General features: G+C 36.7%; 1 protein-coding gene across 1 annotated transcript in view; it reads right to left on the bottom strand.

Moving 5' to 3' along the window:
- The window catches only part of LOC126100627 (protein takeout-like), a 72,812-nt gene that overhangs the window by 24,004 nt on the left and 35,570 nt on the right, over window positions 1-13,238 (bottom strand). The window contains exon 2 of the mRNA XM_049911254.1: window positions 4,353-4,445. Within this exon, the coding sequence (XP_049767211.1) occupies window positions 4,353-4,445 (93 nt within the window). The remainder of the gene's footprint in view (window positions 1-4,352; window positions 4,446-13,238) is intronic.

Raw genomic sequence — 13,238 nt, 5'->3', positions numbered from 1 at the left:
GCTGCTTTTTGAGAACATTTGGAAAACTGAAAAGATTCCAGTTGAATGGAAAACAGCGTTAATCCACTCACTACATAAAAAGGGAGACAAACAAAATGTCAGTAATTACAGAGGAGTGTCACTTCTGCCAATGGCATACAAAATATTATCAAACATTCTCCTCAACAGAGTGGTAGATACTTTAGACAAACTACTAGGAGAATATCAGGGTGGTTTTCAGAAGGAAATATCCTGTGCAGAACAAATTTTTAACTTAAAGTCAATAATTCGCCATAGAATGTTAACCAGGAAACCAATACTAGTGTCATTTATAGATTTCAAGAAAGCATTTGATTGTATTGACAGAGAAACAATAGATAAGGTCATTACAGAATTTGGTGTTAAATCAAAACTAGCAAACATAATTCATGAAACACTAACAGGTACAGTATCTAAAATCAAATTTATGGGAGAAGTATCTCAGCCTTTTGAAATAAAAACTGGTGTTAGACAAGGTGATGGTTTATCACCTTTACTGTTTAACTGTGTTCTAGAAAAAATTGTAAGGATCTGGAATTCGGAGCTAAAAAATCACAAAATTGAACCAATAACTCTGGGAAGGAAAACAAATGGAATTAAGCTAAACTGCTTGGTTTTTGCGGATGATTTTGCAATACTTTCAGAAAACCTGACAGAAGCAGTTACTCAAATAAACATTCTGGAAACATTATCAAACAGAACTGGTCTCAAAATTTCAGCTGAAAAAACAAAATTCATGACAAATATAAAAAGAAATTGCACCAAAATACATAGAAACACAAATAGGTAAAATAGAGTGAGTAAATAAATTTAAATATCTTAGAGAAACTATACAACAGAATGGACTAGAAAAATCTGCAATAGATGTAAGAATTAATAAAATGGAAAGAGCATATGGTTTGACCAAAAATATTTACAACAAGAAATGTATATCTAGAAAAACAAAACTAAAACACTACACCACAGTGGTACGACCAGAATGTTTATATGGATCTGAATGCTTAATGATGAACTGTAAGATGGACAAACTAGAGGTACTGGAAAGAAGGATTATTAGAAAAATAATGGGTGCAATGAAAACTGCAGATGGTTGGAAAACAAGAAGTAATGAAGAGATCTACAAAAATATAGAGAAAATATCTGAAGTAATGGCCAAACGAAGATTAACCTTTTTTGGACATCTCTACCGAATGGATGGAAATAGACTAACAAAACAAATACTCCTATATTTCTGGAAGAAGAAATCGACAATATCATGGATTATAGAAGTAAGAAAAGATCTTGAAAGAAACAACATCAAAGAATCAGAAATAGCAGAAAGAAACCATTATAAAAACAAAATACTAAATTTGGAAGGTCTTCAAAGCAGAAGAAATAAAAAATCGGGAACAACATGGACAGAATAAAGGAAGAGACTTCATGGGGAGAAAATGAGGGAATACTGGAAAAATAGGAAACAACAACAAAGGAAGAAGAGGAACTGAAGTTGTTAACATGATCCTAGGTGGTCAAAACCATAAGAAAGTATTTAACTTGGTTATTTTAGAGAGACATTCATAAATTCTACTGTATAGTTGCAGTTCTTCTGAAGTAACACTTTAGTTTTGTTTTGAATCCTTTTCTATCTAACTTAAAGGTTTTGGGTAGCCATTTGTGTAGAACAACTCACATGCACCTTGGACTACAGTGTTCTGTTGGCTAACTGTAGATACATCTTTGGAATGATGGGTCTGGTGTTGGCAGATGTCACAGCATGCCTGTATATGTGTGGATGGATATGTGTGTGTGTGCGAGTGTATACCCGTCCTTTTTTCCCCCTAAGGTAAGTCTTTCCGCTCCCGGGACTGGAATGACTCCTTACCCTCTCCCTTAAAACCCACATCCTTTCGTCTTTCCCTCTCCTTCCCTCTTTCCTGATGAGGCAACAGTTTGTTGCGAAAGCTTGAATTTTGTGTGTATGTTTGTGTTCGTTTGTGTGTCTGTCGACCTGCCAGCACTTTCATTTGGTAAGTCACATCATCTTTGTTTTTAGATATATTTTTCCTTCGTGGAGTGTTTCCTTCTATTATAACTCAATCAGTTACAATTAGATATACCATTAAAACTGTTGTATGTGCATTATTGGCATTAACAATCAATATGTCACTAGCAGAGGAACTAGTGGCTGTTATTCTTGTGCGTCTGTGGTTCATTTGTTCCATGTTGCAGCATATTAACACATTCCCTAGTTTTTGCCAAGCTGAAAACTCTTTAAAAACATTTATGTTAAGGTTACCACATAACAAAATATTAGGGTGCTTTGAGCTCTAGAGTTGTAGTACTGTATCTAATTTCAAAATGAATATTGGTATGCTACCATTAGGTGACCAGTAGTGGCATATAACTAAAGGCTTCTTGAATTTAATATCAAGTGCTAAATCTCAAAATGTTTTCATAGTTCAGTCATATGATTTTATCCTAGAGGCATACCTTTTACAGGCTGTGCACTTAACTGACTGAGCCATCCAAGTACAACCAATAAACTGCAGTCACAACTTCAGTTCTGCTCGTACTTCTCTCATACTATTGAAACTTCATAGAACTGTTCCTGTATAACTACTCCTGGAAGTTTGGATTTCATGGAGAAATGGCTTTGTGTGTAGGAGAGTGCCTGTGAGGTTTGAAAAATGAGGAGAGAAATTGGTAGAACTGAAGATGTGAGTGGGGTTCATGATTCATCCCTGCTAAGCTCAGTCAGTAATAGAATTACCCACAAAAGTCAAGGACTGAGATTTGAGTCCCCATTGAGTGTACAGTTTAATCTAAGAAAATTCCTTCTCAATAAAGTTGTTTATACTAACAGATATTTTGGCAGCATAATTTTTGGCTTTCTTTAGTGTGAATACTTTTCATGCAACATATGATATTTGAAATTCATTTATTACTTCATCTATCATGTTCTGTAGGTCCCATTTCTGTTTTTGCTACAAAAGTGTGGAAGTAATCATTGAAATTAGTGCTCAAGAATTTAAACACATGACTATATCTGTCACAGCAATTATCTGAGAATTAAATTTCATTTACTTGCTGTTTTTATTTCTTTATTGTTTAACAATGCTTCAGCTTGGTTTTGCTTTACTACTTAAATTTTTGTTGTGCATTGTACATGGTCTTGAGTGTTTCCTCTTCCAATATTATCTAGTAACTTTTTTTTCATTGGTGGGATAAAGTGAGTTGTCCCACATTTTGTGACAAAACAGAATAATGTAGGAAATTGTATCAATTGCCATAAAATCCATGATGCATTATGTTGTATTCATCCATGTAACTGTAGCATTAACTGCAGTCACCTACAACCAAGGCTACCTTCATTATAGACATGGTCGACCAGTTGCCTGTGCTCCAATTACTCACTCCCTTGGCAGACCCAGATGTCAACAGTACTGCAGGCTCAGTGTATCAACCACAAGAAGCTGGATTGTGTCAAGAATACACTGGTCTGCTTCGAAGTACCACAATAAAATGCAGCACTAGCTGCACCACAAGAACCATCAGCCACAGCACCATTGCGGGATGCATCCCTGCCAACAGCGCCACACTCAGGAGCCCTACTTCACTTCCATAAATCACTTGCTATCCCAGCAACAAGTAGGTATTACTCTGCCAGCCTTGTAGTTACGACAGTGCCTTGCTGCTGTCCACCATTTCAGTTTACTGAGTCAGTGCAAGTGATTATGACACAGAATGACCACCAAGATCTGCACCTCATGGTTCCAGCAGCCATCCAATCTGGAAGATACCTCACCACAGCCACTACAAGCAGCCAGACATTATCAAGGGAATTTCTCCTTGTCTGACTTGGCCTTCAGTGGGACCAGTGTTCCAAGACTGGTATTCTTATGTGGACCCAGACTATCAACTGTGCTTAGTAATCACTGTCATCATATGACTGAAAGCCCTTTGACTTTTCATAAATAAGTGCCAGTGCTAAATGAACTTAGGATTTATTCTTCTGATCGGAAATGGTTTCAGTGACTCTAAGTCATTGGGATTCCTTCTGTGGAAGGTATTATCTTTCAAGTTATTTTACATGGACAAAGACTAAATAATATTATTTTTATCAAACATTCACTATTGTTAAAGTATGTTTGTAGTTGTGTGATACAACTTAGTTGTATCCTGCATTTTGGATGAAGAAATAAGTGTTGATTACATATGATGTGGGACAGTCAGTTATTGAGTGTGTGCTGCAGCATAGGACACATCACAAATGTAACATACAGAATGGATTTTCTCTTAACTTAAGGAAAATTGAGGATGAATCTCATGTAAACACACAGATTAAAATGCCTTACCTTTCTTAAGTTCTGGTATAGCTGATTGGAATGCATCTGTAAGGCACTGAGCAACATCTGGCTGGCTTCGGTGGCATAATTTGAAAGTGCTTGCTGAAAACATAGCATTGTGAATTATTTTTCTTTTATGTTACTGGCTTTATAACAAATATGTTACACAGTACTGATAGGTAGTTTCTAGATACAAGAACTGATAGTGTTTAGTTGTTTGTTTAATTAATAAAATTATTAGCAGTTTTTTATTTTAAATTACTTCTTACTCTCTAAGCTACTTCATGTAAAATTTCACATGACGCTTCCTTCCAGTATTCTTGCAGTACAGTGAGCTGTTTCTTAATTTTTGGCCAGATGATTTGAACATACATCAGCTGTTATCCTTTACAGACTGGATTTTTCCCTATGACTTATTGGAAAAACAGAAAAATTTGATCAAGAAGTCCTAACAAGGATTTGGAAACTTGATCCACACAGTTTGGAATATAGTGTCCTAATTACTGTGGCACCATGCGTGTTATGTGGTATTTGGAAAATAACCATTTCTGTTAAACTCAATGGCTGTTCAACATTGCACTATGATTGTTCTTATCGCAAGATGTATACGTTTGCCACATCGAACAATAAAGAAATTGTATAGAACAGTGCGTTATGTTTTAAAACCCCTTCAAGACTTTAAACAATCATGCAGTTCATTGGCAGCATGCTGGGGAAATGCTGTCAGTCTGCAAAGGAGATTACTTAAAAATCACTTGTGCATCCTATCTTAGAATATTACTCAAATGTGTGGGGCTTGTACCATATGTGACTGACCTGGGACATTGATCTGTACAAAGAAGAGCAGCAGAAATGGTCACAGGTCCATTTGACTTGTGGGAGAGTTTTAATGTAGCTCCGACTTTGAGTTTGAAGCTGTGTCATGTCCTAAGACGTGGATTATATAGGGAACACACAAAATGTACAAAAGACACATTAGGACAACCATCAGCGACTAATATATTTAATTGTTTTAATTTGTCTTTTATATCATAAACAGTCCCATTTGCCTAATTATGGTTCAAAATAAATGAAATAAGATCACACAAAATCCCAAAAGAGTGATAGGTATCTACTAAATATTTGCTGTTGGAGATTGCTTTCATAGCCAAACCGTCAGCTTAAATACATAACTATGTACTAAGTACATATTTTTATGTTATTGAAATGATTATAGGTGGCATTTTTATCTTAATTACCTAAAATTATATGCTCATTGTTAAATCCAGCATGTAAGCAAAAAATGTGATAAAACTTAGAAAACTGAACCAGAATATGTTCATCTGAAATATGTTTATTTACAAGCCTATAATGTTGTAAATCGACCCAGAATATATTCATCTAAAATATGTTTATTCACAAGCCAATAATGTTGTATTTACACTGAAAAAAATGTAGAACATCTGAGAAAATCCAATAATATGTCAACAAAAATAGCAAGTCAAAAAGAACAGCTAATACTCCTCAAATATATCGAATGTGGAGAAAAAAATGCAGACTATACAACTCTAAGCCACCTATATGCTAATGAAAGTGTACATTTGGTTGTGTTCATCAACAAATTTTGTTATTTTCATTTGTTTTATATGTGGTAGTAGTTGATTTAAGTAAACTGAGCACATTTTTGGGTAATTTGTTTAAAAGGGTATCCTAAGGCCACACCAGTTTTGCATGAATGTGATTGACCTTGCAAAATCACATTGATATTGACTGATAGAACAGACTTGTAAGGCATTAGAAAATAAACAAGTCTGCCTTTCTTGACTTCAAGAGATTTCTGTAGTGAGATGCTTTAAGTTATTAGAAATAGAGTGATATTTCAACAAAATGTGGATTGGGGGGGGGGGGGGGGCAGAATTAGTAATATTCCTCTTTCTGGAAAACATTGCAGCTTTCTCCTTATGCTTTGCAGAGAAACAAAAGAAGACTTAAATCTGGATACCTGAATGTAGATTTCACTCCTTTTCCTCCCAAACCAGAGTTCATGATCATACTTCCACATAGAATGCCCACTTCATAGTAAAGTTCCCATTTTAAAAATGTACGTGCAGTTAAACTATGCTGTTTACTCTTACTGTAAATATGGAAAGAAACAGTTTAACACATATGAGTACAAAAAACAATCCCGTAATGTTCAAATACAGTATTAGTGGCATGGTACTTGACACATTCATATCATTTCAATACTGTATCTGGAGGAATCTGCAAAGCAGTATGAAGTGGAAGAAGCACATAAGGTCTGTTGTAGGAAAGACGAGTGCTTGACTTTGGTTTACTGGAGGAATTCTAGGGAAGTGTAGCTCTTCTACAAGGGAGACAATGTACAAAACAATTTGTGATTCATTTTTGTGTGCTGTTCAAGTGTTTGGGATCCACATTAAGTCAGATTAAAGGAAGACTTGGAAACAATTCAGGTTCAGTACTGATAGGTTTGAACAACATGCAAGTATTACAAAAATGCTGTGAGTCCACGGAAGGAAATTCTTGGAGGGAAGAAGGCATTATTTTAGTCAATCACTGTTAAGAAACTTTAAAGAACCAACAATTGCTACAGACTAGAGAATGATTCTGCTACCACCAACATACATACTGTGTAAGGGCCATATAGACAAGATAAATCAGCACTTGCATGGAGGCATGCAGATCATTGTTTTTTTCTCACTCCATTTGTGAGTCAACAGGAAATGGAATGGCTAGTAGTGATACAAGGTACAGTCCATGACACACCATATGGTGGCCTGTAAGGTATGTATTTAGATGTAGATATAGGAATATATCACGATATACATAAATAACTTGATGTGCTGCATAGCCTTTAAATATAAGAGGAAAAATCTAAGAAAAATGACAAATATATTATCAAGTCATTCAATAACACTAAGTCCATGTCGAAAGCTGTGCAGGGCCTTGCGGGGAAGAAGGAAACTCACAAAAATATTGTGATATTGCATGATGGCAAAAATGTCACTGACCCTAGGGCATTTGCAAACAACTTCAATTCTTATCATGCAACTGTTGCTGGAAAATTAGTGAAGGAAAAATTCGGTAATGCACCCAATACAACACAAAGAATTTTCATGTGTTAAAACAAATAATATATCCATGTTCCTCAGTCCCGCAGGCCCAACAGAACTCCTAAATACCATTAATTCACTGAAGAGCAATTATTCATCTGGCATTGAAGATATTCCAGATTATATTACAAAAATAATAGCAAGATACATACTCTCTCCTTTGTTAGGTATATGCAACTCATCCTTGTCATGTGGTTTCTTCCCACAGCAACTGAAAATAGCAAAAGTAATACCCCTATATAAACATAGAAACGTAGAAACATAGGTTTGCCCTTCCTTAATCTAGCTTCTAAGATAAGTCGTAGGGTCAGTATTGCCTCACGTGTTCCAATATTTCTACTGAATCCAAACTGATCTTCCCCGAGGTCGGCTTCTACTAGTTTTTCCATTCGTCTGTAAAGAATTCGCGTGTACAGTATATGTACTGAAAAAGAGATTTATGTGGACAAATAAATACATAAATACACCCATAAGGAACTAGATTAGGGATGGTTCAATGTAAAGTAAGGATGCTAACACTTTGAAAGAAGTAATGGACAAGCTGTGAACTGTTACCAAATCAAAATGTTTCTAAATAAAAATAAATAAAGCTTTACTCAGTGAATCAATTTGGACAGTTTGTGAAAGTGCTAGCTTAGCTAACTGAAGATTTGAGGTCATGTTTTTGTGAAAATGAGGGACGATAAATGAATGTGTTGAATATATAAGCTGATAAGCAATGACTGTGATGCAGCTCAGCATGCACTGATACCATGTTTCAGTATATACCTTACTTCTATTCTGATCTCTTTCCAAAGCAGCACAAATTGAAGTTCACAATTACTACATTCACTGAACTCACTAGATACAGCTCAGGATATGCAACAAACAATAAACTTCTTCTGCTAGGTCTTTATTGTGGTTTCAGAGTGGATAATCCAACATTTTAGCTGCACTTTGTCATCCACAACACTGTCACAGCTTCCCTTTATTGACATTTACCAGCACAAATGACATCTGGACAAGTTCCTTGTTTTTCTATACAAGTAGCCACTGAATTTGTGTACAGCAACTGACTGTGGTCATTACTTTCAGTCTTTTCCTGTTGTGTTGAACTAAGGGCTCCGAGTTAACATGGATTTACAAGTGCTTTACATCTTATTTTACCAATCATCTTCAACAACTATGCAAGCAACAGGCAACTTGCTCAAAGTGGATCCTTGTGAGAAATGTATTCTCCACTAATGAGGTGTAGTACAAGATATTATACTGCAAGACTTCCAAGAAAACACTTAATCTACATCATTCAGTATAATACCCCCCACTCTGCTCTCAGTTAGTACACCCAGCCATGGGACACATTGGTAACTGGAAGGGAAGAAATGGAAGATCACTAGAGATGAAGAATTTGTTCAGTTGGATAAAGATGGGCAAGTAAAATAATTGTGGCCTATTTATTTACCTTGCCGCCTCTTGACTTTGAAATGAGCCACTACTAATATAATTCACAGAATTCTTATAGAAATATTTTCTTAAAACCATGAGATTTATGATGGTATACATAAACAAGTAATATAACACAGAGAAATTACTTTGAGGACCTCCTATCAATAATAAAAGAAGTACCATATTTACTCGAATCTAAGCCGCACTCGAATCTAAGCCGCACCTGAAATTTGAGACTCGAAATTCAAGGGGAGAGAAAAGTTTTAGGCCGCATCTCCAAATCGAAGCAAAGTTGGTCCATTGTAATATGAGACACAATTTAGGTCGAATGAATGACGATACAGCTACAGTAGTTTGGTTCGAGTCGAAAGCTTAGCAGTTAAGCTTTACCAGGTAGCCATTGCTATGCGTCAGGCGCTCCGTCCGTATTTATACGGATACCCTTCCTTTTTCACGTGCTTCGTCTGGTTTGAATCGATTGCTTATTTTGCTTTGATCTGATAAGTGCCGTTTTCTATGTTATAGGTGTTTACGTCAGTCACTCGAAGCTGAAAATGCATTACTATACTGTGTCATGCATTGTTTGTCGCATTCTGATAGTGCGTGTTTACGGCCTGTCGCTGCTCGCGGCATGGCTCGCTTTTGTCCGCGCTACCGCCGCCTACAATTTAAAAAAGAGAGGAATCGTCTCATTAGCGAAACAATGGCAAGAGACTGCTATTTGTTGTTACTTACACTGCTGCTTTCTTTGATAATGATCAACAAGAACCAAATAATAGACTGCGTATGATAGAACATGTTCTGAACGAGAGTTTGGCGAAAATTTTTCTCCGTTTGAAAATCTTTGCAGCCGCTTCTTTAGCACATCAAATTCTGCACAGAAATTAGTCATCTTAGATTTAAAAATCTAGTCAGTTGCCGTGCTTCATTTCTGACTGTATCACTATTAGGCATAAGAGTAATACGAATATAAACATGACATGATACGTATATTCTTCCGCGTTTGCTGTTGTCTCACTCTAGTTTCGTAGTTTATTTGGCAGACAGGATTTAAATGAGATGGAAGCAAACATGAAAGAATACATGGCAAAATGTTTATATTCGTATTATTCTTATGGTGAAGAGAATACTGCATGTGATTCACATTTCATCAGGTTCCTATTAGCAACCATCTCTTCTCACAGATAGGAAAAAATTCAGAACGTAGAGTTGGCCATATTGACAAAAATCCCAGTATTACCAGTCGGATTTTCGTAGTACTTTGAAATTCGAAGATGAACAATACGGAATTTGTATTTACTTCGTTGGATTATGTATGAAAAAGCAGTGGTCAAAACTCGGGCGGAGAAAAAAAGCTCGTCTTCCAATTTTTTTTAAAATTTTTATTTACTGACGCAGAGGTTTTGGCGCCAGTATTTGTCTTTGTGCCTGCAAAGGATGCCTGTGTAGCGCTACATATATTCGACGGCAGAAGTTAGTTGTGGCGCCACCTATCAACATTTTTCAGAACTTCCGCTTGATTTGCACTCGATTCTAAGCCGCAGGCGGTTTTTTGGATTACAAAAACCGGAAAAAAAGTGCGGCTTAGATTCGAGTAAATACGGTATGTCCCTAGGAGCCATTTCGGTTTAGATTTTGAAATGAGTTAACCACTCAAACTTTCAGAACTGCAGAACAGTTGCTAAAACTGGAGTTTACAGCAATTTTTTTTGTCCATGGCCAAGTAGGTTTCATGCAATTGAAAATTGTTTTTATGGCTATTATTTGCTGAATGACTGCTGAGATTCCTTTCAAATGAGCCCACATTATTTTTAACAAATCCCAACAGAATGGCAAGTTAGATGCTTAATTAAGTGCTTGACAGTGCATATCATTCTGATTGCCCTTTTCTGGTCTGACAATATTGTTTGTAAATGTAGAGTGTTGCTATAAAATAAGACACAATAACACATAAAATGGTAAAAAAAATTTTTTCTTCATTGTAGTGTTAGGGACCATCCTCGAATTTGATTTAGGAAAATCATGAAAGGCATACCTAAATGGCTGATCATGGATTTGAACCACTGTGTTAGACAGTAAGCATTCTCTGTCTAACTACTGCATCAATTTGTCCAGTGTAATGGGTAGGAGGCAAGTTCAGCTGCCAGATTGGGCAATACAAAGTGAAAAATGATCTGTCGGGTTCTTTGCAGAATGTTTTTGTTGTTGAACTGGTAGAATATTTTGGTCCCAGACTGAGTTCAGGTAGTGATGTGGAATTAGGTAATAGAAACACCTGCAGTAAACCTTTACTGCTCGCTGTACTAGGTTTCAAACATTCCTACATTATTTTTTCCAGCTACCTGCTCTCCTCTCATAGGTTTACTTTAAAATAATTTTTTTGTGATTCTTTTGTGTCCCTTGCATGTGCAGCACCAGTATGCCTGGTCCTCATCAATCAGATGTTTCTGTTCTTGTTGCAATATATATGTTCTGATGAAAGTTTGGTGTTATGTGACACTATACCAAGCAACTCACTTTGCGAACTGCACAGTATGTGGAAACTAAGACTGACACTATCCTTATAGGCAAAAATGCATTGAGAATTTTATGATTAAAAGTAATTTGAAATTGAATCAGTACCAATGGACAAAGTCCTCAATAATCTTACAGGACATGCAGCTCAACGGAATTCTGAAATCAAAGTTTTGGTCCGTATGCTGATATTGTGGTTGTATTCAAGAGTTGGTGTAACAAGCACTTCAGTAACGAGGTACAAACTGGTCAATTTACCTACTGCATTACCGGTATATATTTATTTCCAGTAGAAGGGAGGGAGGTTAGACTTTAACACCCTGTCAACAGTGAGGTAATCAGAGACAGAGCACAAACTCAGATTATGGATTGCTGGGGAAGAAATCGGCTGTACCCATTTCAAAGGAACTATCCCAGCATTTGCCTTGAGCAAGTTAGGTAAATCTGTATGGCTGGACAACGCTTTTAAACCTCTTCCTTCTGATGTGAGTTTATTGTGCTAACCACTGCACCATCTCACTTAGTTATTTTCAAATGAGGGCTAACAACTAGCACACGAGTCACTTTAGGTTGCATCACCTACAAACCAGCACAGTGCATACTGAGCAAGTCATGGAGTTTACTCTGTATACACAGCTACGCATACAGTATGCTTTTTAATTTATGTCTGGAACATATTGTCCCAGAATTAAATTAAAAAAAGTTTCTGTCCCCAATTTCATCACAGAAAATGATAACAGCCAAACAGTTGCAGGATAAAGATTTATTAAAATTGTTGTCCAATTTCATAGTTATGAGTAAGATTTTCAAAAGGTTTTCTTGGTTGTAAGACCAAAGCTGGCCTGGAAATCCCCCAAATATTACCAAATGAGTCTCTCTCTGCCCCAGTAACTCTCGTCTGCCATTTGACTGAAAAGGCTGACTCTACAATAGATCAGAACTCAAAACGTCCACTCTAATGATATCAATAGAGAATGAAAAGTATATAGTCTGACAAAGAAACCAAGCACTCAGGAGCAGGAAATGAAATGAAACTACAGGGGTTGAGTGATTATGAAATCAAATCAAATTTACAAAGAACTTGGCAGGACGAGTCTACTTATAAGGATGATGCTGCACCATCTGTTATCTGGATGCGTGCACTGAATAAGTTGGGAAGGGTGTCATTAAGCCTCTCCTGAGGCAAGCAGGCCTGCAACTATTGCAAATGGTTCTCGATATAACATGTATACTGGTAATGGATAAAGCTGACATCAACTTAGTCCCACATATATTTTATCAGGAACAAATCTGAGGATTATGCTGGTCACAGGATTACCACAACATCATGCAGGTGGTTTATAGAGATGCATGTCATTGAGCATCTCCTGTTTAAAAATTGCATCACAATATTGTGGCATGAGTGAATGCAGAATGCCTGTGGCATACTGTTGTGCCATTATAATTCCTTTAATCAGTATCAATTGTGACCTGCAGTCATACCCGACAGCTTCCCACACCATGATGCCAGGAGTATTACACTTGTGCCTCTCCAAAATATTGGAAGAATGGAACCTCCCACAGGTAGCCACCCATGACAGGAGTCATCCAGGGTAATGTGGAACTATAATTCATTGCTGAACAAAATGTGACACCATTCATCAGCAGTCAATGCTTCCCAGTCACGGCATCACTCCAAATGCAGCTGTTTGTGTTATTGTGTTCCTGGTTGCCTATACATGGAACAGTAATTCTCTTGTCTGGCTGCCGCTACTGCCCTCTGATCAGTGTTGTGGGATGACACAGTACAATGCAGGAAGTTCATTACTTGTTCTCTGATGACAAGCGTAACTGTGAAGGAGTT

The sequence above is a fragment of the Schistocerca cancellata genome, chromosome 9, assembly GCF_023864275.1.
Source record: "Schistocerca cancellata isolate TAMUIC-IGC-003103 chromosome 9, iqSchCanc2.1, whole genome shotgun sequence".
Taxonomy (NCBI): Eukaryota; Metazoa; Arthropoda; class Insecta; order Orthoptera; family Acrididae; genus Schistocerca; species Schistocerca cancellata.
This window is presented reverse-complemented; position numbering and strand designations above follow the sequence as displayed.